This window comes from Salmo salar, chromosome 19 (assembly GCF_965601325.2).
Source record: "Salmo salar chromosome 19, fSalSal1, whole genome shotgun sequence".
Classification (NCBI taxonomy): Eukaryota; Metazoa; Chordata; class Actinopteri; order Salmoniformes; family Salmonidae; genus Salmo; species Salmo salar.
In genome coordinates, this window is record NC_138309.1 from 54,363,216 (window position 1) to 54,389,625 (window position 26,410).

Sequence of the window (26,410 nt, forward strand, 5' to 3'; positions counted from 1 at the left end):
GAGACATTCAATCCCCTCTTGGATCAAGATCCCTGTTGCCCCAGTTTTTTTTATAGCTCCCCTTTGTGCACATTTGGTAAAACTGTATACCCCGGTATGGTACAAGAAACGGTTTGAAGGTATGGATACCGCACAACACTCTACTCACCAGTGCTGGAGGTGACAACAGCGTGAACCAGGTGAGGCAGCAGGTAGCACAGTAAGGACGTCATGGCCTGGAGGGTGGGGACCAAGGAAGTCACAGCACACATCTGGCCAGAGGTTCTAAAGGGCACAAAGACAACAAAGAACGCCAATGAAGCAACACAAAAATTCAGACAATATAGGGCCTAAGATGACAGAGTGATGAAATAGTCTCAGAGTAAAATTCTTTCAATGCCTCTTCTTCACTCACTTTGGGCCAACAGTGCCCTCCTTTTGGTTCTGCAGGAGGACGATGAGGCAGCCCAGGCCCTCTTTGGGCAGCAGGGGCTCCTTGCAGTGACTTGCTGATCTGCAGGGCCAGGGTGTCCACCAGCTGGGCCTTCATCAACCACCTTCACAACCAGCTGGCACATTTTCATGTAGGTGGAAGCCTTGTAGTCTGTCAAGGACACAAAGAAAAGGGTCAGTACGAGTTGAACAGTTTTAAGCTGTAAACAACCTCTTGGTTACATTTTTAACTTCAATAAGAAGTGTTAACGTTTCAAAACAGAATGGCTTCTTATGAGGCTAAAATACTGCATCTAACCTTCTGAACATAAGGCAGTAGCTTGGATATGACTGTCAGACTTTCTCCACAGCATCCAAATCCGGTACAAATGGTGGACGCATAGAAAGAGAAAATCACTCGAAGTTGAGCAGTTTCCAGAATTTTCTGAATATGCCTGCAGAAATGACTAACAGGTCAAGATGAGGCTCTGTGCTTGATACTTGAGGAAACATGGAGATGTAAAGCAGTGTATTGGGTTTACCTTGATTGACTTAGTGACCAGGGTGTAGATGAAACCCACGAAGCCCAAGTCTTTGTAACAGTCAGTGATTAGGGTTCCTCTGGCCAAGGGAACTCCTGGTTTCTGTCAGGAAATCAAAATATATTGATCATTGATAATATATTATATGCCATTTAGCAGACGCCTTTATCCACAGGGACATAGTCATAAGTGCATACATTTTACGTTTGGGTGGTCCTTGGGAATCGAGCCCACAATCCTGATGTTGCAAGCGTCATGCTCTATCAACGGAGCCATACAGGACCATTGATGACATGCTGATTATGTAATGAAAAATAATAACAAATCTGTCAACTTCCAATAGTTATGTTCATAAATCATATAACAATTACCTGAAGCCCCTCCAGCCAATTCCATCAGTTAGTGGGGTCCTTAAACTTGATGAGCTGAATGACTGACAAAAACCTTAGTCTCGTAATAAGGGCAAAACACAGGAAAGCAGGCTCTCCCCATTACACAGGTGGATGTGGAATCTGTGAGGGCTACAGGAAAGAAATACCAGTAGACAAAATGTCAAGCTATTTTCAGTTTACATTAAGCTTTCATAGCAGTGAGACAACTTCAGTTCTCAGAAGTACTAAGTACCAGCCACTCTATGCACTTCTGGGTAGGCTTGAGCAGGAAGTATGGAGACAGCCATGTGAGAAACAGTGAGATGCCTGCCTCCGGTTTCTCATTGACCTCCTTGGACTGGACACCGCGCTCCAGGCCCACCGAGGCTTGGCTGAAGAGGGTCTACTGGAACTCACTGAATGCAGGCTCGATGCTCAGGAGTTCCTCAAGCCCTGTACACCCTGGGAACATGCAGGAGAAACAGCAGTGGTAAGGAAAAGGAAGACATGAACAGTAGGCACATCAAGCTACAACATTCTTCTGTGGATTTTATGGCAGACTACAACCCAAAAAGGTGTATTGCCGCCACCAACTGGACAGGATTGGGGTGGGGGGTGGGGGGGGGGGGGGAACAAGGTTAAAATAAAACTCATACATGACAGTTTTCCCTAACTTAATCCACCAAAAATAAAACATTTACAAAACCAAAACCCACACTTCTTCCTTCCAAATCTCCCTTCCCTTCTATGACCTGAGAGGGTGGTACAGCTTGTGTCAATAGTCCTGAGTCCCAGGAACCGTTCTGCCTCATCCACAATTCTATTTTCCTGGACTTCCTCTCCACCTTGGCAGTGGCATTAATCACCATAGCTATAAAGGCCACAAAGTCCACCTTCTTCAACCTTTAACATTTCTTGGTCCTGCTGTTGAACGGCAACCCCTGCAGCCTTCGGTGAAGGCCTTATCCACCACCATGGACTAAGGAGCACCACTCAAACTCTCAACCCTTTTAACAGCTGCTGCAAATGAGAAAGTCTGGACAGCCCCGACTTTGGCCACCTCATTCTCTTTCACCCTTGTAGGGCATTCCAAAGACGTGGCTTCATGGTTCCCACCGCAATTACAACATGTCACATTTTCAAAACCTTTAAAACACACGATATTATCTTTTCCACAACTTGGACATCTCGGCTTCTCCCTTCTGCAGACACTTGAAACATGTCCAAAAGTTTTACAGTGGTCACACTGCATTAGTGTTGGAACCAATGCTCTGACTTTGTAGTTTATATATCCCAACTGGAGTAGGGAGAGACCATATAAAAAAACAGAACATAACTTTTTCTTCATTCACCACACGATTCATCCGACAAGCATCAATCACTCCAGGAATATTTTAAATCTCTGCAACATCGACTTCCCACGAAACGCCAGAAATTACCACCTTGAGGGTGCCCTTTTCGGGCGAGACGCAAAACTAGCTCCTACTGATCCAAAAGAACGAAATGTCAAAACAAGTCCGCCTCTCGTAAAACTCACAGTATTCACTTTACCCAGCACTCTCTCCACCAGTTTGGATATCTCAAATGGTTTCTTCAAAATTGGTAATCCAGCCAGCTGCTCCTCATTAATAAAACATGCTGCTACAAGATAAGGGGCATTCCCATCACTGTATGCTACTTTGCTCCGTTTTCTATATTCCAATTCTCCTTGATTCCCCGCCATTATATTTACGCTCCACGTCACCTTCCAATTCCGCCATCTTTTTAGCCGGCTGCTAGCCTATACTAGCAAATAAACGTCCAGTTTTGACAACAGTAGTTATTCTCTACTACATTACTCCGGCCAATTCTAACGGTATTGTATTTCAGATTCACGAAATGTACTTAAAAATCAAAGTGGCCAAACCACAACCCTTCTGTATTTCTTAAATAAATAAATAAAATATATATACTATATTCAATGTAGTGAAAATACACAGAAGTCATTTTAGATTATTTAAATAACATAAAAAGCGGTTGTCCGTGTAGATAAGAAAACAAAAGTACCCTGTTTTACTCCAGTCCAGGGTGGCGATAAAGCACCAGTGAAGTTTATTTACCGCCTCCATAAAACATCAGAAGAATATGTGGTTCAGTCACTGACACCGTGTGCCGCGAAAATCTCACTCTTGTGAGATTTTTTACATTTCTTTTTCATGATTATATTGAGACTCACGCGTAAATGAAACGTTACTTTGGTTTGTAAGGATTCAGAGATTAGTTTTATTTTGAGAGCTTGCCAAGAATCTTTGTCAAACTAACGTTAACTAGCTAATATACACCTCCACGCTAGGTATATGACGGAGAAATGCTACTGTTCTGAGAAATCACTGCGCATCACCTGTCCCGTCAGCCCAGCCAGGTAAGTGGAAACATTGGTGTAAAAAAATAAAAAATTAAATCCACCTTCATTTAACCAGGTAGGCTAGTTGAGAACAAGTTCTCATTTACAACTGCGACCTGGCCAAGATAAAGCAAAGCAGTGCGACAGAGTTACACAGAATAAACAGTCATTAATACAATAAGGTCTATATATACAGTGTGTGCAAATGAGGTAAGGCAATAAATAGGCCATAGTGGCGAAATAATGACAATATAGCAATTAAACACTGGAGTGATGGAGGTGTAAGTAGAGATACTGTTTGACAGTTCGTTTTTCGCGGGTTTCCGCCCTCCGCAAATTACCATTGGGCGCGAGGCTCTCAGCCTCCCTTGAACATTGCACTGATTGAGGGGATTCGATTATCTGTCCCGGGGTGCCACGGTGTTGGAGTTTGTATCGGGTGAAAAGTAATTGCATTCGTTTTTGAACCGGGCTGCTTCCGGGTGTGGGCCAGGGCGGCGTTCAGTAAGTTTTTCGTTCTGGATAGTTCAATTGAACGGAAACGGTGCTGTCCTAAACGACCAGTTGAAACACGGGGAGGGGTTGGGTTGGTAAACCTTGGCAGCATGGCCACTTCCCTTTTATGGCCACGCATTGCTTCAAGCCACACCCACAAAACGAGAGCAAACGTAGTCACTTCAAAAACATACAAGGACGTCTTGGTGAAACGTGTCGTTCAGTACTAACCATTCTGCTACATAGCAAACGTTTAAGAGAACTGAACGCACCTGTGGTGCCCTGCTCTGGTCGACGTTGAAGTCGGCTCAAAACAAAAGTGATGTAGGTTAAGAACGTGGAGTAATGAGTTTATTTTCATATAAACCATTTAACTGTTTCCCCAAATTAAGACTAGTCTGAAATTCAAAAATATATTATATGGAAAAGAGGTGTATGTTTCTGAATGATGCACCATTCAGCCTTGACAACATGGCCGAGCTCGCAGATTACTGTTCATTATTTACTGTTCATCAGTCACTGTTTTTAGTTATTCACTGTGTATTTATTCCTTGTCACTATTTTCATTCACTCTACATTTTTGGAAAATAACATGTTAGTAAGGATTTCACTGTTAGCCTACACCTGTTCACGAAGCATTTGACAAGTCACATTTGATTTCGACTTGAGGAGGGAGATGCTCCACTTTTGTCCATAGACTGGTGCACCGCGGTTCAGCTTAATCAAACTCCCTCACTGATTGGTTCAAGTTTGAAAAGGCTACTGAAGTGACATTTGACATTCTCCCTTCACAATTTACCAAAGATGGTTGTGTGTAGCTACATGAGTTGCAAATTCTGGAGGAAAGAACAAGCAACACTAGTAGCTATTTCTCACACTTTGTTGGGGGTTAGACATTTTGGAATTAAGATTTATATGACTGGAATTTTTACAGTTGGTAACTGCCATCTCTTGTGGCCACTTCCAATCCTGAGGGATAGATAATATTTAGATTGGGTAGTTTTAGGCCAGCGGTCTCCAAACTTTGCTAGCATGAGAGCAACTTTAAAAAAAAAAAGAACCTGTCGGGAGCTACAATTTATTAATTTTTTCTTCTAGCTTTCAAATAGGCACATTCTTCTCTTTTATCCCCTGCAACTCTTCCCCCGGTCCTTGGTGTACAAGTGAAAATAGTGCACTGTTTTCTGTCAATATATCTGGTAAAAAATAATGGTTAAAAAACAGCTCTAAGGGGGGCCCAAAAAAATCATGCAATTTATGCAATTTTTTAAAATGTATTTTTTTTATAAGTATTCAGACCCTTTGCTATGAGACTCGAAATTGAGCTCAGGCGTGTCATGTTTCCATTGATCATCCTTGAGATGTTTCTACAACTTGATTGGCGTCCATCTGTGCTAAATTCAATTGATTGGACATGATTTGGAAAGGCACACACCTGTTGATAAAAGGTTCCACAGTTGACAGTGCATGGAACAGCAAAAACCAAGTCATGAGGTTGACGGAATTGTCCGTAGAGCTCGGAAACAGGATTGTGTTGAGGCACAGGCTTGGGGAAGGGTACCAAAACATTTCTGCAGCATTGAAGGTCCCCAAGAGCACAGTAGCCTCCATAATTCTTAAATGGAAACAGTTTAGAACCACCAAGACTCTTCCTAGAGCTGGCTGCCTGGTCAAACTGAGCAATCGGGGAAGAAGGGCCTTGGTTAGGGAGGTGACCAAGAACCCAATGGCCACTCTGACAGAGCTCCAGAGTTCGTCTGTGGAGATGGGAGAACCTTCCAGAAGGACAACCATCTTTGCAGCACTCCACCAATCAGGCCTTTATGGTAGAGTGGCCAGACGGAAGCCACTCCTCAGTAAAAGGCACATGACAGCCCTGCTTGGAGTTTTAAACTTTAATTAACTAGGCAAGTCAGTTAAGAACAAATTCATATTTTACAATGAAGGCCAAACCCTCCCCTAAACTAGACGATGCTGGGCCAATTGTGCGCCGTCCTATGGGACTCCAAATCACGGCCTGTTGTGATACAACCCAGGATCGAACCAGGGTCTGTAATGATGCCTCTAGCACTGAGATGCAGTGCCTTAGACTGCTGCGTCACTCGGAAGCTCCACTTAAAGGACTCTCAGACCATGAGAAACAAGATTTTCTGGTCTGATGAAACCAAAATTGAACTCCTTGGCCTGAATGCCAAGCGTCACGTCTTGAGGAAACCTGGCACCATCCCTACGGTGAAGCATGGTGGTGGTGGTAGCATCATGCTGTGGGGATGTTTTTCTAGTCAGAATCGAGGCAAAGATGAACGGAGCAAAGTACAGAGAGATCCTTGATGAAAACCTGCTGCAGAGCACTCAGGACCTCAGACTGGGGTGAAGGTTCACCTTCTAACAGGACAATGACCCTAAGCACACAGCCAAGACAACGCAGGAGTGACTTCGGGACCCGTCTCTGAATGTCCAGCGAGAGCCTGGACTTGAACCCGATCTAACATTTCTGGAGAGACCTGAAAATGGCTGCAGCGATGCTCCCCATCCAACCTGACAGAGCTTGAGAGGATCTGCAGAGAAGAATAGGAGAAACTCCCCAAATACAGGTGTGCCAAGTGTGTAGCATCATACCCAAGAAGACTCATGGCTGTGATCGTTGCCAAAGGTGCTTCAACAAATTACTGAGCAAAGGGTCAGAATACTTATGTAAATAAGTATGTAAATATATTTCATTTTTTAAACATTTTTAATACATTTGCAAAAATGTCTAAACCTGTTTTTGCTTTGTCATTATGGGGTATTGTGTGTAGATTGAGGGGGGGGAACAATTGAATCCATTTTAGAATAAGGCTGTAACATAACAAAATGTGGAAAAAGCCAAGGGGTCTGAATACTTTACAAATGCACTGTAACTTTGCAGTAAACTTTGGCGTTGCAGCTTCTTTTTGTATTTTTTTTCAAGATTTTTTTTGTTGTAAGAATTTTTCAAGAAATTGCTCTTAGAAACCCACATTTTCTTGTAATTTTTTTTAATGAAAGCGAGCCATTATAATACCTATGCTCAAAATGTATGATGCCACTTTGGAAACAGTACTTAAAGGTATTTCTCTTTAAATGCTGGAGATAATGTTGGGTTGTTCCAAAAAGGAATTCATGAATCTATGTACATTTTCCCAAATTTGAATGAAAATCATTGGGTTGTCTTTTTTTCTTTAAAGCCTTGGACCAACCCAAAGTGAAATATATATTTTATTTCATAGGGTATTACATTTATGGCTTCAATACTCCTCCAAGCACAAGGATAGTCTGCTGTCCATTGTTTAAGTGAAGACAGTTGTGTGGCCCAGTAATAAATTTTCATAGGCGGTAGTCCAAGACCTCCAGCTTTAAGGTGAGTGTAAAACATTCAATTTGGCTCTTGTTCTTACCATAAAATTGGAGAGTAGGCCATTTATTTTCTTACAGAAGTTGGATGGAACTGAAACTGGTAAGGCTTGGAATAAATGCATCAACCATTGTAATATATTAATTTGGATTATGTTCACCCTACCTAACATAGAAATGGGAAGAGTTCCCCATCTCTGAACATCGGATTGAATCTTATCTAGTAAAGGAGAGTAGTTGATTTTATAGGCCTCCTCCAAATTGCTTGGTATCAAAACACCCATGTCATGTGCCTTTGTCCATTTCCACTAAAATCTACTTTCCAAGTTTGAAAAGTAAACTGAAATAATTCCCACTTTCTAATTTTCTCCCAATTTACTTTGAATCCTGACACAGTACCATATGTGTCCAACAGTTGCAAAATAAATAACATAATTGTCACGAGAATTTTCAATCCCAATGACGATAACTAACAATTATTTAAGCTTTGACCAATCCCTGAGGTTTGTAAGACCCTGGGTTTAATAATAATTAGGCAAAGACTCGCTTCTGCAAAGGTTGGTTCTTTATTCACGAGAACGTTCTAAAGTCCAAAAATGCAAAGACATGTCATTTTAACTCTAGCCCCCACCTACTTCCACGCACACACAAACAGTAGGTGGGATGTATCTTTCCCCACAGTCCTCATTCCTCGTTTATCACTACCAGGCTGGCAGTTATCCTCCCGAGATTAGAGGGACCTTGACAGGACTCCCTGTCGTAAGTTTCTTAGAGTTCCAACCAGGTCACGTCATGAATAGTTTAATTGTCCTCTGTATTTTCTTAGTCACACACACACACATTTCTCTCCATTACTGGTCTCGACCAAACCTTATTGGACTTAAGTTTATAACTTTAATTATTCATTATACATGTTACATAATCTAATAATTACTAATAGTTACGTTTGTGTAATTATTCATTATACATATTACATAATCTAATCTAATTACGTTTCAGGGTGGAATTCTTTAGTCATTACCTTAAACATATAAATTCCCTTATCAATAATGTTCTGTTTCAGATAAATACAGTAAAATGTAATCTGCATACAATGATATCACATGTTGTTATCCACCAATCTCTATTCTCAGGATTGAGCAATGGGTTCTGATTTGATGCTAGGAGTTCTGTGGCTAAAGAAAATAAATAACTGGACAGAGGGCATCCCTGTCTTGTTCCTCTTAACTTAAATGGAGCTGAGATTAGTCCATTTGTACTTCTACCTGCTTTGGGGGATTTATACAATAGCTCAATCCAGGAAATAAATACCAGACCAAATGTGACTTTTTTTTATTTTTAAAGACTGCCCTCAAATATGCCCATTCCACTACTTTTTCAGCATCCAATGATAATGCCACTTTTGGAAAGTTCAAGTTCCTGGTATGAAGAAATCCTATTTCTTATGAACCCTGTTTGGTCTAAGTGAATCAAGTTTTTTATTACACTGAACAAAAATAAACACAACATGCTACAATTTCAATGATTTTACTGAGTTAATTTAAGGAAATCAGTCAAATGAAATAAATTCATTGGGCCCTAATTTATGGATTTCATATGACTGGGAATACAGATATGCATCTGCTGGTCACATATACCTTAAAGGTAGGGGTGTGGATCAGGAAACCAGTCAGAATCTGGTGTGACCACCATTTGCCTCATGCACCTCCTTCACGTAGAGTTGATCAGGCTGATTGTGGCCTGTGGAATGTTGTCCCACTCCTCTTCAATGGCTGTACGAAGTTGCTGGATATTGACGGGAACTGGAACATGCTGTCGTACGCGTCGATCCAGAGCATCCAAAATATGCTCAATGGGTGAGTATGCAGGCCATGGAAAAACTGGGACATTTTCAGCTTCCAGGAATTCTGTACAGATCCTTGCGACATGGGGCTGTGCATTATCATGCTGAAACATGAGGTGATGGCAGCAGATAAATGATACGACAATGGGCCTCAGGATCTCGTCACGGTATCTTTGTGCATTAAAATTGCCATCGATAAAATTCAATTGTGTTGGTTGTCAGTAGCTTATGCCTGCCCATACCATAACCCCACCATGGGGCACTCTGTTCACATTGAAATCAGCAAACCGCTCACCCACATGACTCCTTACATGCTATCTGCCAGGTACAGTTGAAACTGGAATTAATCCGTGAAGAACTTCTCCAGCGTGCCAGTGGCCATTTTGAAGGTGAGTATTTGCCCACTGAAGTCAGTTACGACGCCGAACAGCGGTCGGGTCAAGACCCTGGTGAGGATGACGAGCACACAGGTGAGCTTCCCTGAGACTGTTTCTGACAGTTTGTGCAGAAATTCTTTGGTTGTGCGAACCCAGTTTCATCAGCTGTCTGTGTGGCTGGTCTCAGATGAGACCTGCAGGTAAAGAAGCTGGTTGTGAAATTAACATTCAATTCTCTGGCAACAGCTCTGGTGGACATTCCTGCAGTCAGCATGCCAATTGCATGCTCCCTCAACTTGAGACATCTGTGGCATTGTGTTGTGACAAAATTACACATTTTAGTGACCTTTTATTGTCCCCAGCACAAGGTGCACCTGTATAATGATCATGCTGTTTAATCAGCTTCTTGATATACCACACCTGTCAAATGGATGGATTATATTGGCAAAGGAGAAATGCTCACTTATAGAGATGTAAAGAAATTTGAGCGAAATAAGCTTTGTGTGTAAAAATGTATTTTATTTCAGCTCATGAAACATGAGACCAACACTACCTGTTGCGTTTTATTTTTGTTCAGTGTACTATTTCTATGCGAAAAGCCAATACCTTAGCAATGAATTTATAATCCACATTCAAAAATTATACTGGGCGGAAGGTTCCGCAATGACAATCCATCCTTATCTATCTTTTTTAAGTTGGGTGATTGTAGCCAAACTGTGATTGGGTAAGTACATTTTTTCTCTAGAGCTGCTGTTAGCCTAAGTAACAGGCTTTAGTGATTTGGAATGAAAGAGTCTGTAAAATTTCACTGGGAATCCAACATCACCAGGAGATTTCCCATCTTGTAGTCTATGGCCTCCACCAGCTCACTTAGGGAAATGTTTCCCTATCATACAATTTTTTTCTCTGATTCAGTTATAATTGGTAAATTTGGGCTTATTAAGGAATTTGTCTCTTTCTTTGAACTTTCAGATTGATACGGTTTGATTAAAATGTTTTAAAGACTTGAGTTAATTTCAGAAATTCCATTGGGGGTTTTTAATGCTGTAGATGGTACATTCCTGGTCCTCTTTCCTAATTTACCAAGCAAGAATTTTCCCCACACTTTCACCTTGCTCAGCATTGTTGTTTGGATTTCAGGGCAGCTATCTCTGCAGACCAGGTGTTTTTTTTATTTTTTATTATGCTATAATTCAAGCTTCAAAGTGTTAAACTGTTGAAGGGTGTCAACATTTCTATTTAATCTGCGTTTTTTTTCTAAGTCGTGAATTCTGTAATTGTATTTCTCATTCTTTATTGGTCTTTTTCTTATGTGAAGAGTAAGACCTGATACAACCTCATATGCTTTAAGAGCTTCTCAGACAACAGTTGGGCATACTTCATTATAGACAGGTTTTTGGAAATGAATGTAGATCTTTGTGGTGAGATGCGGTAAACTCTTCGGTCCTTAAAAAAACTGCTGTATGTAAAATATTGTGCGCTATAGCTTGGAAAATAAATGTGACATGTTTCTTTCCAACATTAGGGCTGCTTTCCTAAATAAGTGAAATCTGCTTCGTGTTTTGTTTCCTTGCCAGGATACTAACAAGTATCGCGATACTGGTATCGGCCCTAAAGATCTATTTAGCATTTTCGGGAGTTGGACCATCGATTAACCCTAAAATTTGTGACAGACCAAGAATGGTTGCCTGGTTACCCAGACTCATTGCTCCGGCGGAACGCCACACCACGCTTGTTTGTTTCTTCACCGCAATTTGACTCCGCCCCCCTGACCCTTATAGAACGCAAAACCAATCGAACCGTCTGATTGGGTCGAGAAACTGATGGGTTGGGCCAGAACACACGTGGGTAAAACGTTTTGAAAATGTCATTGCCTTTTGACACTGGTTAGAGATACTGGTCCAATCGCTGATTAATTTGTTTTGTACAATCCTGCTTGTCACCACAAACAATTTTAAATAATGGCAGACTGAAGTATGTAGCGTATGATAGAGCAACGGAAGAATTCAGTGTGTCAGGCAACGAGAATGGCATTGAGTTATTCTATCTACATAGCAGTTCCTGTTTTTCGGAGTCCTGCCGTTGATTATTTGTATCACTGTGTACTGTTACATGCACACGATAAATATTGTGAATCATCAGAAATATAATAGTTTGATTTAAGGAAATTGCCAATCAAAAGAAACGTCCTACCACAGCCACCATGTTATTTTTGGAAGCCTATATGTGAAAACTCTTTCTAAAATGCATAATTTCAGTTTTTCTGAACTCCCTTCACTCGCGGAGAAGAGGGAGGCTTGCGCCAGCAATGGAACTCCGATTTAAACTGCTTATTTCGAGTATGACCTTAATAAGCAGAGCGAAGTTTACATGACTACAGCCATAATCAATTTAATATCAAATTATTATTAGTGTGCATGTAAACATACTCACTATGTTTTGGAATCAAGTAACCGTCATATGTCATGATTGAATGTCTGTTTGAGGTGTTCACGGGTCCAGGTCCAAAATTCAAACTTTTTCCTCAGGGTCGGGTCATGTTTGTTTGTCATTGGGTCTATGTAACTACAGCCGAATGGACCTGACCACTGTTCTGCATAGCCTATGAATTTACTTATAGAATGCCTAGCCAACATATAAAGACCTATTCGTTAAACAGAGAGCATTTATTTGTCACTGGTCCATTATGGTACGGATCGGGTCTAGGTCTTGTTGTCGTCGGGTCCGTCCGGGTCTGTCCGCTGGCAACTTCTTGGAGCAGAGAAGACCTCTAGTCTGAACTATAACCAACTTGGTGTGTGTGCAAGGGCTGATGGGTAAGAACCGTGACAGACACATGTCTTGTACATTTTTCCCTGAGTACGAGAGGAAGAGTGACTGCTGTACCCATCAGCCTCGTCTCACTGCAGCTGTCCTGGGCCTGGCTCTCCTGGCCCAGACCCCAGATTGGGGATTTGAGTGAGACTGCTGAGGACTGACTGTTGTCCCACGGAGGGGCATAGAGCGCCCCTAGCAGGGGGCAGGAGGGGCAACAGACAAAGCAGCGGAAAGCACATAATTGGCTCTGCCAAGGCCCTCTGTAATCCTGTCGATTTAATTTAGGACATGAATAGAAAGACATGGAGGAAAAGAACCGGAGAGCAGGGTGATTTTTTTTTTAAAATGTATTATTATTATTATTATTATTATTTTTATTTTTTTTACATGGGCAAGGGCCCTGGAGAGTTTCTCCTTTCGTTAAAGAAATCATATTACATAAGCTCTGGGACGCTGATGTGGACACTGGGAATTGCCAGAGACCTCACGATATGATACTTACGTGCCGACACGATATGTATTGCGATTCGATCATGTTCCAAACATATTGCTCACCATGTCTGCTGCAGAGCAACAAGAGACAGCAATGAGAATGAGTTTTGATCAGTCATGGAAATAAGTGTTAAACAAATTGGCGCTCTCTATTTTTTATTTGAAGTTATGGAGGAAAAAATTATGGAGTTTTGGTGCAGGTACAGACTACTAGTGCAAAAATAATATTGTAATACAATATATCATCAAAAAGAACATCCCAATATGTAACTTTTCTTTTTTTCATGACTCCTTTAAAAACATGTTTTTTAACAAGTCTCTTCTTCCTCCTTTTTGTTGTCAGTCCTTAGGTGCAACTGACTGTACATCACTCGTCATGTCAAAGTGCATAATTCATGGATTGGTGTCATTGTTTTGTAGAGACGGGAGGAGAGGATAAGGGAGGGGGGAGTTGAAACACTAATAGGCTTGTCTATCGCTGGCAACAGGAAGTAAACACGAAGCATTGGCTACATACAGTATTAAGTAGTGTTAAATTGCCTGATCTCTCCTGTCTCGCGTGAGTGTCTGATGTTTGTCTGCTTTTCCCTGCGATGAGCGATGGTGACGAGAGGTGGACTCTGGAGAGCTGGGTGATGTGGGGGAGATCTGTATGTATCATCCTCTTTCATTATGTTCTTTCTCTGTGTGCTTGCCTATTTTTAGACAGCAGGCAGGGTTACTCCTGTGTGTGTTTGTGTTATTTTTGAGATTACGTTTCAGGCTGTAATAGCCTGTCATGCATTGTTATATGGAAGGTTACCGTTACGTTGTACTACCGTTGTGTTATTCCCAACTGGGACTTCAGTTAGCCTGATGATCGTTTCTGCTATCAGTCGCGTGTACAGATTTAGAAACGGTTTCAAAGGCGAACAATGTGAATGCCGGGATTGTTCCTTGAGAGATGGCAGCAACAGTTTGCTTTTTTTGCTTTTTATTGGCAGGGCTATGTTGAGCATAACTCGTCTCTGTTGAAATCTGGGCCAACTCTGAGCAAGGAATATGGGAGAAGTGTGTCTATAGCAGCTGCCAGTAGATGTAGGTCCCCAACCCCTGCTGTAATATCACCACGTTTAGAGAAGGCTCCATCATGTGACCTCATTTCTCTTCCTGTGTTCTTTACTGTGATGGGGGAGCATCAGTGCTCATTTCCTGTCAAAACAGCCCTGTGTGGTGACAGGGGAATAGAACAACCGCAGCTTCTCAGCTTAAGCTTTGCACTACTAGCAGAGGGTGACAGTGCCATTACGGTGAAATGTTTGCTGCCATTGGGGAACAATTGCGCCTTCCATGCTTTGTCTGCATGCTAGAGGAAGAGGAAGTTAAATACTAGGATCTATTTTGGTATTTTTGCGTGACGTATGATTTTAGAATTAGAATCATTGATGTTGCCAATCAAATTATTCACTGTTGCTTAGAAAATGAAATGTTTATTATATGAATTTTCATCTAAACGCATTCCTGTCTTTTCATCCTTGTTTTCCCAGCTCCAGCTTCTTAACAACAGCCCTGGACTTTGAGAAGGAGCACAGGATCACTCCAGTGTTTTCGAGTCTCCCAGGATGTCTCGGCGGAGCCTGCGTCTGCACACTATCACTGGTCTCTACGGCGACGACAGCCTAGACTCTAATCTGAACCACAACGTGTACCACGGTGCCTCCTTCAGTGCAGGAGGAGCCAGTCGCAGAGAGTCCAAGTAAGTGATGCTGCTGCTGCCTTGGGTTTCCTTCTATGGATTTGGGCCTGTGTGTTACATCCAGTGGTTTCAATGTCTAATCTGACTGTTCACTTCTCCCTCTCCCAGGGGGTTGAAGAGCAGGAGGTCTCAGCATGGCTCCCAGCAGCACAACAGCAGCGTGACCGCCAGTGACGCCTCCATGCTGGACGAGTCGTGCATCCAGGAGCGCACGCTGGTCGGCAGCTTCTGGGGTTTGGATGAAGCTTCTGAAGATAAAGGTCTTCTTTTTTTTTTTTTAACGACCTTATCGATCACAATTACTTGTCATGCCTGAGACATGTCTTGAATGGATTCCTTTTAAAAAGGCCAATTTTGTGTTTCATTATCAAATCTGTCTGTGCGTTACAGAGCGGACCATGGCGGTAGACCACAGTATGTGTGGGACCAACGGAGACATTAACTCCGTACAGACCCAGACCTCCATGGTGAACGGTAGCTTCTGTAAGGACTTCCCTGTCCCCTCGGACAGACATGAGGCTCTAAGCACCTACTCCTCGTCCTCCACTGGTGCCTGCTCTGCCACCAGCTACCAGGCCCTGACAGCCCCCTCTACGTCCCCTCCCTCCACCGTCTACGCCAGGGACAAGAGCCGCAAGCACAAAACGGGTGAGAGCCAAGTACTATAATATGTATGCGCTCAGTACTGCATGTGTTGTATCTGGGAGTGTTTTTCCTTCCCATTCCATTTGAAGGCATATCATCCACAGTGTTTTTTTGTAATTGCTGATGCACGAGTGTGTCAATTTTCATTTTCTTACATTTGACATTCATTGTTATTTTGTGCATTTTCAATAAAGTTGAATTGATTTGATTCAGGTCTGCTGGTGTCCGTCTCGGACACCTGTGTGCGTGTGAGCAGGAGGGCAGCAGCCTCTGTGGCATACGTCTTCTCATTGCTCTTAAAGAGTGTACTAATGAGGACACACAAGAATGGTGAAGGTATCAGCTTCTGCGCCGGCTCGGCTTCTTGCTGTCTTTACAGCGCCATCGTTGCCTTTCACTCTGTCTCTCTCATATCTGCCTTGCAGCGTCCCACTTTTGTGTCATAAATAATGCGGATAGAGGATAATTCATCGTTTTAGGTGGGTCTCAACTTTTTCCTGCACTCTTAACAGCGGCGTAGTGCTGAGATAGGCTACCACCACATGATTTGCATAGGCTGTCAGGAAATCTGACAATGCTTTGCTAAAGCTCAACATAATCATACAATCTGGATTATTTGCCCCCTTTTTCTCCCCAATTTGGTGATTACGATCTTGCCTCGTCGCTGCAACTCCCCAACGGGCTCGGGAGAGGCGACGGTTGAGTCATGCGTCCTCCGAAAACATGACCCGCCAAACCGTGCTTCTTAACACCCGCTCGCTTAACCTGGAAGCCAGCCACACCAACGTGTTGGAGGAAACACCGTTCAACTGACGACTGTTGTCAGCCTGCAGGCACCCGGCACGCCACAAGGAGTCGCTAGAGTGCCAAAGAATTCCACTTTGGTTTTTTAGAGGCTGAACGATTATTCATCGGGGTTGGGCATCCATAAGTCAGGTGTTGCATGATTTGCATGGGACTGTACTTGGTTGTCACTGGTTGAAACGTGATGTTAGGAATACCCCTGCTTGCAGTCCACCAATCTCTTGCACTGTACTGAATCTGCACTGACACTGGAGGTTGCAGTGGCTGTGTGAATGACCATGGTGGCTCTCACTGCTGACTGACTAACCTAAAACTCCTCGTCACCTGCTTCTGACTGTCCTCTATCTTTCTCAACAGGGGGACAGAGGCTGACACTACCACAGCTTTCCTGCCTACAGCTTTCTCACTCGTTTTAACATCACTCCACCTTCCTATTCGGGTGTTTGTATGGCACTTTTACCCCACAAATTTCACCCTCTATCTCCCAAACAAATGGGCTACCTTCGCTTTGGCTATTGCCCTGGTGACATGCAAATTCGCTCTCTCGCTCTGCACTCAGGTGAAGGAAGGGAAAGAGGGATGCTCGATCGATATGAAGTTGGGCTAGTTTTTATCTGATTTTCGTTCTTATTGGTTGCAGCTCTCTCCAGCTACTGCGGAAGCATGCATGTAAAGGAGTTGGGGTCTGACGGGAAGCACATGAATCTGATTGGCTCTCTGTGTGAGTAGCTGACCTCCACACCGATATCTTTGTTTGTGCATGAACCCTTGACTATGTACTACAAGACGATGTGTTTTCTGTGAATAATAGAATAATGTGAGTTGGTGTGATTTTTCATGTAACCCTTCTCATAACCTTTGTGACTACACACACCTGCCACATACTTTTTGTTAGGGTACTCTTGGTAGAGGAAATGTCAGTCGCACAACTAAATGCATACAATCGGAGATCGACGTCTTCGGCGCCGGGGAACAGTTGTTGTTGTTGGGAGGGTAACTGTCTTGCTCAAGGGAAGAACGGCAGATTTTTCAACCTTGCCAGCTCGGGGATTCGAACCATCGACCTTTCGGTTACTGGCCAAGAGCTCTTAACTGCTAGGCTACCTGCCATTTTAGCCTGCCTCTCTCTCTCAAAACATTTTTATTTTCATGTTTTCTGCCTTTGCTGCTCACCCACCCTGCTGATGCTAATAGGTGATGACTGCAAACGGAAGCAGCATGCAGAGACACACGCAACCTACACCACATGGGCCTCCTGGTCACACCACGTGTTGGGAGCACTGTGGCTCGCCGCTGTTTACACAGGTTACCTATTAATCCAGCAAACTCTGGCCTATCTTGATATACTTGAAACGAGTTCTACATTTAGTCCTTATTTTACTGTTGTATGTAAGTAGATTAAGTTATGTTTTGGTCCCCAGGCTCAAGTGTGTTGTGGGTTGGGCAGGAGGCAGGCTCAGCTGTCTGGGCCGTGATGAGGAGGATGCTGTCGGTTCCCTGGTTGGCAGTTAGGTCCCCAGGTCATAATTTTACCGTGTGTTACCAGCCTCCAGATACACCCCTGCATGATACCTCCTAGTCCTAGTCTCCCCATGGCTAGTTTGTGTGTCTGCCTACCTAACGTGAAACCCATTAGAATGGTGGCTTGGAGTATATCTATCTCTCTAACCTTTTCCCATTTCAGATGACTAACTGCCGTTTCACCTTCTTACCTGTCTCACTTCCTTTGCGTTTCATCATTTCTAATTCACTGCTCTATACGTTAGGCTAGGAACTGATCCCCCCCCTCTGCCTGCTGCTCCCGTCTCTCTGGGCATTTTAAAGTCGGTGGGAGCGATTTGTCACACTGTACAGAAGTTTGATGGTGTGGTGCGATTTTTCTAAAGCTGTGCTCCCCTTAAAGGCTCCTCTCTGCTGTACTGTGCATCCACGCTGACAGAGAACACAGCCTTCTTTATCGCCTCTGTCTGTAACTAACTAACCCCGTAACCTGTTGCACTGCATTTATGTCCTTGCCTCTTACCTCATCTGGTGAATGTACTTGATTCTCTAATCCTTAGTGCTGTGTGGACGTGCCTCCGTCTACCCCTCCCCCCTCCTGCAGAACACTCACTAATCTGCTCCCTGTCTGTCTGTCTTTTGTGTCTACAGGCAAGGCAGCGACGGGGGTCTTCTGGTGGCTTGGGACTGGATGGTACCATCTGGTTACCCTTCTCTCTCTGCTCAACGTCTTCGTCTTGACACGGTGAGTCTCTTGGGCCTGAGAGTAACACTCAAGGAACCGGTAACTGCCCAAATAAAGGAAACGCCAACATAAAAAATGTACTCGTGTTTCCATTATTTTGGCAGTGACCCGTATGTGGTAGTGGATGGAGCTCCATAATATGTGATCACACTAACAAGTGTTTTTCTGTTGTCGTAGTTACCCTGCCAAGCTCCTCAAACTCCTGTTGATTTTGCTCCCATTCCTCATCCTCCTGGGTGAGTAGCACCACTCTCGGTGTCCATCCCAAAGCTCTCATGCTGCTTATCCATAGTACTGAACAATCAGCCACTGTGACCTCTTCCGTCTCCTAAATCCTCCGTTCTCGATGTTCTCCCAGCTCTGTGGCACTGTGGTCCGTCCAGCCTGCTGTCTGTATTGCCTGCCGTTAACGTCACTGAGTGGAGGACGGCCTACCCCCTCAGTTTCACCTCTGCCCAAGCCCAGACCAAAGACGGGCAGTCCACCATGACTCCACCACCACTACCACCAACTGTCTCACAGGTAGGGGGGGTGTTGATGCACGTATTCAATCAACCATTATATAATTGTCAGCTTCCTTAAGACCTTCCAATTCTATGGATAAGGCCTGATACTCTGTATAGCTGACCTATCCCCCTCCCCTGTATGTGAACAGCCAGGCAGTGTGGCCGTGTCTGTGGACTCTGAGCGCCTGGCCCAGTTGGAGCAGAGGCTGGCCCACCTGTGGGAGAAGGTGGAGGGAGGTGGCCAGAGGCAGGAGCAGCAGCACGGAGAAGTGCTGGGTCTCTACCATTCTCTACGAGAGCAGCTGGAGACCCAGACGGACAGGGATGGCATGGGGCTGTGGGTGTCTGGCCTGCTGGAGGAGAAACTAACCCTACTGAGGAGAGAGATGGAGAAGGATGCAGCACTGCAGAGGGAACAGGTGATTCTCCAGGTTGGATAGTCGGGTCCATTTCAGGGAGCAGATAGTAATTGTGCCTGTAATATAATGTGGTCCGCTTACTTGGGTAACTTTAAAAAAAAATATATATATATATATACTTTCTTTTTAACCTCTGCTCATTAATCTCTTCCTGTGTTGTGCAGGATGTGATGCTCATTAATCTCTTCCTGTGTTGTGGAGGAGCAGGTTGTGGTGCAGCAGCAGGGCCAAGAGTCTCGTCTTGCTCAACTAGAGGTTCTACTGCAGACACTGGCTGCCAAGACAGAGGTACACATCCATAGATCCTATACTACGTTCTATGTATAGCCCCCGTCCCCACAGAAGGCCTTTTGCCCTCACTGTAAATTAGAATTTGTTCTTAATCGACTTGCCTGGTTAAATAGAGGTAAAATATTTTATATAAATGTACAGACCTTACTGTAGAACCTGTATAAAATGTATTTGTTGTCATATATCCATGTTATGTTGATGATGTCTTCAGGAGGTGCAGAGGAGGCATGTTGAGACTGCCAGTGCCACGCCAGTTCCTGTGCCAGTCAGGTGAGTTCAGCACACAACCCTTTGGATTGTAATAATTGAATGAAATCACGAGTGGTGTTGAATATTGCTCCCTGTGTGTGCCCTTCAATTGTGGGTGTGGACAGTGAGTCCCATGATGCCTTGCTGGCGGAGGTGCAACGGCTGGAGGCGGCACTGGGGAGCATTAGGCAGGACCTGCAGGGGGTGATGGGATGCCAGGGCATGGGTGACCGCTTGGACAAACTCCATGACATGGTGAGTTGCTTGCTCTCTCTCTCTCTGTTCTATACATGCATTGCTCCAGTATGTGCCTTTCCAGATGGCCTCTTCTATTCCTTTGAATAGCTGGTCCTGTATAGACACTCAATATTATATCTGACTCAGTCTCAGCATAATATTTTTTTCTGAAGATCTTTTGTATAAATCCCCTCTGTTGACCCTTGACCTCTGTGGTGGTGACAGGTGTCTGAGCAGGTGTCTGCCCAGGTGAGGCGGGAACTGTGGATCCTGTTCTACGGTAGTGAGCTGGCCGGAGATTCCGAACCCGGGGAGAAGGAACTCCCTGAGTCGCTACTGCAGTGGCTCTCTGAGCGTTATGTGAGCGGGGCCGACCTGCAGGCCTCTCTGGCCTCCCTGGAGCTCAGCATCCTGCAGAACGTGAGCCTGCAGCTTGAGGAGAGCAGGGCCAGGCAGGAGATGCTCAGCACTGAGACTGTCTCTCAGACCGTGATGCACACTGTTGGGGCCGGGATGTCCGAGGAGGTAGGTTGTTTGATTTTGGCGATTTTGTGAAGAAAAAACATTTATAGTTTTTGTTGGTTGAATAATTCGTTTTTGTAGTTTTACCCCCCTTTTCTCCCCAATTTTGTGATATCCAGTTGCGGTCTTGTCTCATCGCTGCAACTCCCCAACGGGCTCTGGAGAGGCGAAGGTCGAGTCATGCGTCCCCCGACCCGCCAAGCTGCGCTTTTTAACACCCGCTCGCTTAACCCGGAAGCCAGCCGCACCAATGTGTCGGAGGAAACACCGTTAAACTGACAACCAGAGTCAGCTTGCAGGTGCCCGGCCCGCCACACGGAGTCACTAGAGTGCGATGAGCCAAGTAAAGCCTCCCCCGGCTAAACCCTCCCCTAACCCGGACGATGCTGGGCAAATTGAGTGCCGCCTTATCGGACTACCGGTCACGGCCGGAAGTGACGCCGCAATACTGCGATGCAGTGCCTTAGACCGCTGCGCCACTCGGGAGGCCATATATACTTTTTTAATATTGTTTTAAATTAGATTCAGTGTTTTGGTGTTCTAAATGACTTATTTATTGTCTGTCTGCATTATTCCAGTTCCTCACCCAACAACTCTGTTCCCCTCTTGCTCCTTCAGCATGTGCAGCTGATTGTGAAGAATGCTCTGAAACTCTACTCCCAGGATCGGACCGGCCTGGTGGACTATGCTCTGGAGTCTGGAGGTAAAGTTTCACAGCTGTTGTGGTGGCGGGGCGTGGAGACCTACGTTGACTGTTTGTCTACTGCCTATTATTTACAATGATCTGTTTTGGCTTTGTACAGTAAACTGTTTCTGCCATGACTGGCTTCAGCTATGCCCTCGTTGTGAGGGTGGCTGACATTGTGTACAGTCGTGAAAGTGACATCATGGCTGCGTGTGTGCAGGTGGCAACATCCTGGGCACTCGCTGCTCTGAGACGTATGAGACAAAGACGGCACTGATGAGTCTGTTCGGCCTCCCACTCTGGTACTTCTCACAGTCTCCTCGTGTGGTCATACAGGTACGACTCAAGTGACCACATGAGACTAGTCTTTTTTGATGGCTTGGTGATTTTATTACATGAACGGATTATATTGGAAAAGTTTTAGTTCCTGATACTGCCTTAGCCAACACATTCATCCACTGGTCTGATCAATGCTCGCCCTCTCTCTCCCACTGCAGCCCGACGTCCATCCAGGGAACTGCTGGGCGTTTCAGGGTTCCCATGGATACCTGGTGGTGCGTCTCTCAATGAGGATCGTGCCCTCTGCCTTCTCATTGGAGCACATCCCCAAAGACCTGTCGCCAACAGGCAACATCGACAGCGCCCCGCGCCAGTTTAACGTCTATGTAAGCCATGCAAACGACACTTCTTACCCAATTTAACATTTCACATGTTGGCTATTACGGTCTTAGCAAGCCATTCAGAAGAACACCTAGTAGACGCTCAAGTCAGTCACGTTTACTGTGAATGTGCTCTGGTGAAGCAGTACTGATTGACACACTTACTGCTGTGACTCTCTGCTGTTTTCTAACTGTGTCGTCGGTTTCCAGGGTCTGGATGATGAATACCAGGAGGAGGGTAAGCTACTTGGCAGCTACACCTACCAGGAGGATGGGGACGCGCTACAGACTTATCCCGTCACCGTAAGTGCACTTCAACACTGCCTCAACGGGCTTGATTGGTCAGATGTAGATGTTATGTAAGTAGTCCACATGCAGTGTTGGGGAGTAGTGAACTACATGTTGTTTAACTACATTTTGCAGTAGCTTGGTGGTAGATGAACTTAATTCAAATCTTGGTGTGTTTCTTTCAGTAGTTAGCTATACCGCTACACGGGAAAAAAGTAACTAACTACTGGAACTACACACTGTTTTTGCAAAAAGAAAATGAAATATGCAAGAATGTCCTTTTTCGCTATCAGACCTTCCTAATTCTCACTTGAAAACACGTTTTTGTGATTAATAGGCTCAGTTACACATTGTGTTAACGTCTGATTACAGAGTGATTTGTTCTTGCAATTGTTCGTCTATGACATTTCAGATTTAGATATGATAATTTATCACAAACTAGCTTGGATGTAGTGAACTACTGTTTCAAAGTAGCTTTAGTTAAGTAAACTACAGTATATTTAGCTTGCTTTAGCATCTTAAGTAATTGGTAGTTTTGTAAACTATGATTTCAGAGTAGCTTTCCCGACACTGTCCACATGGCATTTTTATCTCTAGCACGATTAGAGATGGTGGCTTGGCAAGTTATAGGTCTTGCTACTTGAGTGTAAACTGAGTGTCCTTTGCTATCTATCCGCAGGAGGAGAACGATAAAGCCTATCAGACCATTGAGGTTCGGGTGCTGTCCAACTGGGGACACACAGAGTACACCTGCCTGTACCGCATCAGAGTGCACGGTCAGCCCAGTATCGACTGATGGCACAGAACAGACCACCCTGCCTACAATTGAATGTTGTGCGGATGACTGGAGGCATATTATGCAAAAAATGATTGGATGACAATCGGTGCTTTACTACTGGTTGAAAAATGTTTCAAGTACATTTTTCTCAGTCTATTTAGACATGAGCTATACGTATTCTGAGACCAAACTGGATTATTGCGTGTTGAGCCCCTTCTCGCACATGGTTAAACCAGGTTTTAGCATGTTCTCTTACGAATAATGTAAACGTGTACATTTTGTCAATAGTATGTCATTTTAAGTCTACTAATGTCAAATGCTTTGAAAGATGTATATGCTGCAGTTATTAAAATTTAGATTTTGTTTGTTTTTTAAAGGGAATTACTGCTCAAGTAAGTTAAGGATATCTTGCACTGGTCCCTTCAGCCACAGAAATCAGGCTTTGACCATTAACCTTTTATCGATAATCTACAAGTGCCCAGTTGTAAATCTCATTATGTATTTGTCTGTCCCGACTTACTGATTTAGCAATCTGTGTAATATATTTTTGTAAAGGCTTTTCAGACTATTTGTAAATTGGCTTGGGACTATACAGTTTTATTTTTTTTTACATAATTTTATTTGTCTTTTGTAACTTGTAAGAAATGTTCAAATAAAGACCTTCATTTTCAGTAGTTGATTTGAAAAGGTATTTTTGCCTTTTTAAGTATCTTTGAAAGGAAATGTGGATGTTTTTGTTTTATCATGCCCTACAGGCACAGCTTGGTTAAAGTCTGTTTCTCCACCCATCTTACTGAAGTGTGCCCCCATTCACACAGATTCTGACCCAACATGTCCAGTAAATGGCAATAATGCTCTATGGACATTTTTTTTTTTTTTTTTTAAATATCCTATTCTGAACAGAGAAGAAAATGCTTGGTGCAGAATTCTCAAATGCAGCAGTCCCTAGTGGTAGCTAGTCATCTGGGGTGGTAGTATCTCTCGCCCAGTAGGGGTCGCTGTACTCAACAATAAGGGAGGGGCAGCAGTAGCAAAGAGTAGCTATATTCTCACACAGGAGCTGCTCAGTGAACACGACTCATGCTGCTTTTTGACTGTAACAGCAGTGTTACACTAGTGTATACATCCAGATTTTTTTTATACTAGGGAAGTGTTTCCATATCTAGGGCTGAAAGTGAGGACTTGTGAAGAGCAGGATCAATAACTGCATAATCAAGACCATTGCTTTTTGAGAAGGTGTTAACCGTCGAAGATGTAAACCCATGTTCACAGTTAGCCATTGTTATGTAAAAGCATGCTGAAAAGTACCAGTGGCCTAACTTTGGCCCCAAGTCAGAGCAGGTCTGCTGGAGCCATGGCCTAGTGCAACCTGGACTCCGGGGCAGACATAACATCGTAAACAAATACGGGGCACTGAAATTAGTATATGTTACGTTTGGAATGTCCGTCATCCATTTCGTATGATATTCTACGAATTATAATTTCTATTATGTATTGCAATTCGTACAATATGTTACAAATTTGCAATGCGTATGATATGGTACCAATTACAATTTGTTGTTCCTAATGTTAGCTCAGTGGCAAATGCTAATGTTAGCTAGATGCGCCATCAGTGGACCAGTGATGATCTCACACTCACAGGTGGCAAATATACAGCATAGAAATTCTAGCCTAACCACACTAAGCTTTTGTGATATAATCTTTGAGGCAGTGATAAAATATACTATTATATACACTGTATATTCAATACTCATAATATTGACTCAGAGACAAACCAAGCCCCGCTCATCCTTTGTAAGCGTTATCGTCGTACTGTTGTCTATACTGCCAGGGGTGTTGTCAGTTGTAATCTTGTACCCATTCGTTTGAATTCCACACTTAGATCTGTAGTCTTCTCACCCAGTGCACTGTGAATTCCATAAACTTGAATACCCCCTCGGTTTTCACATCACGTAGAGGGCTTGGGCTGTTGCACGATAGCAACCAAAGCCCATGCAGTTCAGTTTATAACATTCCATCATTGGTTACTCTGAGAGTTCCTCATATTGACATTGGCTGCGGCCTCAGGGCCTATGGTGCTAAAAAAGTAATTCCAATATCTACTCCTTCCTCTATTACTAATAGGGATAGACCAAATGGTGCAGTTCTATGCAATCTTATAGCCATACCAACTATATCAATATCAACCATCAGACAAGGCCTGCAACCGCCTTCTGAAAGTTGGAGATTCCTTGTGACTTTAAAAATCGTAAAGGACTTGGGTTGATGCATCTGAACATTAGGACTGTACTTCCTAAACTGGATTACATCAAGATCTGGGCTATGCAGATGAATCCAGACACTCTGGTATTGACTGAGACTTGGAACTCTTGAGATATTCTGGACTCTGATATTAAAGATGCACTATGCAGAAATATCTCTGCCATTTCCTGGTTGCTAAATTCTAATAGTTCACCTAATATCAGTTTATGTGACAAAACAAGCAAGTATAATATAGTACAATTATTCTCTATCTAAATCAGTGTGAAATATATTTTACAAAACCAAAAATATGATATTTTCAGCTGTTTGAAGCTGGTGTACAAAAACCAAAAGTAAAAAACTCAAAAAACAAAACCTAGAACAGATCTACCGCTTATTAGACTCGCTTTCAATGAGCATTACAGAACTATAATAAAGATTAATATGTGAATTTGGTTGGGTCACCCAAAAAGTTACATATTGCAGCTTTAATATTGAGGGTTATAATGTGTTCAGCGCTGACAGAGAGTGTAGAGGTGGTGGAATGGCCATTCTTATAAAACATATTTTCTCTGTTTCTTATTAACTGAAATCTTGTCATACCTGACAGGACGCTCCTACCAGGTGGCGTGGCGAGAATCCGTCTCCGCACCACGTGCTCTCACCACTGGTGTCCCCCAGGGCTCAGTTCTAGGCCCTCTCCTATTCTCGCTATACACCAAGTCACTTGGCTCTGTCATATCCTCACATGGTCTCTCCTATCATTGCTACGCAGACGACACACAATTAATCTTCTCCTTTCCCCCTTCTGATAACCAGGTGGCGAATCGCATCTCTGCATGTCTGGCAGACATATCAGTGTGGATGACGGATCACCACCTCAAGCTGAACCTCGGCAAGACGGAGCTGCTCTTCCTCCCGGGGAAGGACTGCCCTTTCCATGATCTCGCCATCACGGTGGACAACTCCATTGTGTCCTCCTCCCAGTGTGCTAAGAGCCTCG

The 26,410-nt window shown here is 43.7% G+C and overlaps 1 protein-coding gene and 1 long non-coding RNA gene across 18 annotated transcripts; one reads left to right on the forward strand and one right to left on the reverse strand.

Moving 5' to 3' along the window:
- Positions 1 to 147: 147 nt before the first annotated feature.
- On the reverse strand, positions 148 to 3,112 carry LOC145850354 (uncharacterized). Of its 3 annotated transcripts, none has more exons than XR_014381638.1 (7): positions 2,862 to 3,112; positions 1,578 to 1,786; positions 1,325 to 1,474; positions 954 to 1,055; positions 731 to 866; positions 395 to 583; positions 148 to 264 (listed from the first exon to the last, which is right to left on the reverse strand). It is a non-coding gene; the product is annotated as an uncharacterized LOC145850354 (long non-coding RNA). The 3 variants fall into 3 exon arrangements; XR_014381639.1 differs by lacking the exon at positions 2,862 to 3,112 and adding an exon at positions 2,041 to 2,853; XR_014381640.1 differs by lacking the exon at positions 731 to 866.
- Positions 3,113 to 3,442: 330 nt separating this feature from the next.
- LOC106578993 (SUN domain-containing protein 1) lies at positions 3,443 to 23,845 on the forward strand. Of its 15 annotated transcripts, none has more exons than XM_045702434.2 (21): positions 3,443 to 3,725; positions 14,630 to 14,838; positions 14,947 to 15,098; positions 15,229 to 15,486; positions 15,697 to 15,819; positions 16,928 to 17,008; positions 17,482 to 17,592; positions 17,709 to 17,807; positions 18,439 to 18,532; positions 18,710 to 18,768; positions 18,891 to 19,054; positions 19,188 to 19,469; positions 19,665 to 19,745; positions 19,960 to 20,018; positions 20,123 to 20,252; positions 20,460 to 20,759; positions 21,375 to 21,459; positions 21,662 to 21,777; positions 21,939 to 22,106; positions 22,311 to 22,403; positions 23,068 to 23,845. In XM_045702434.2, the coding sequence occupies exons 2-21, from the start codon at positions 14,705 to 14,707 to the stop codon at positions 23,182 to 23,184; spliced, it is 2,706 nt and encodes a 901-aa protein (XP_045558390.1). In that variant the 5' UTR covers positions 3,443 to 3,725; positions 14,630 to 14,704; the 3' UTR covers positions 23,185 to 23,845. The 15 variants fall into 15 exon arrangements, with proteins under 15 accessions (XP_045558390.1, XP_082821914.1, XP_045558388.1 ...); XM_045702432.2 differs by lacking the exon at positions 3,443 to 3,725 and adding an exon at positions 13,505 to 13,753; XM_045702437.2 differs by lacking the exon at positions 3,443 to 3,725 and adding an exon at positions 13,507 to 13,753 and having other exon boundaries at positions 19,188 to 19,457; positions 19,662 to 19,745.
- Positions 23,846 to 26,410: the final 2,565 nt, after the last annotated feature.

What these genes read in the sequence shown, in the direction of transcription:
- LOC106578993 (XM_045702434.2), top strand. Translation starts at nt 14,705, where the DNA reads ATGTCTCGGCGGAGCCTGCGTCTGCACACTATCACTGGTCTCTACGGC. An exon ending in GAGCCGCAAGCACAAAACGG is followed by an intron (nt 15,487 to 15,696) that starts GTGAGAGCCAAG and finishes GATTTGATTCAG; the next exon opens with GTCTGCTGGTGTCCGTCTCG. An exon ending in CGCGCCAGTTTAACGTCTAT is followed by an intron (nt 22,107 to 22,310) that starts GTAAGCCATGCA and finishes GTCGGTTTCCAG; the next exon opens with GGTCTGGATGATGAATACCA.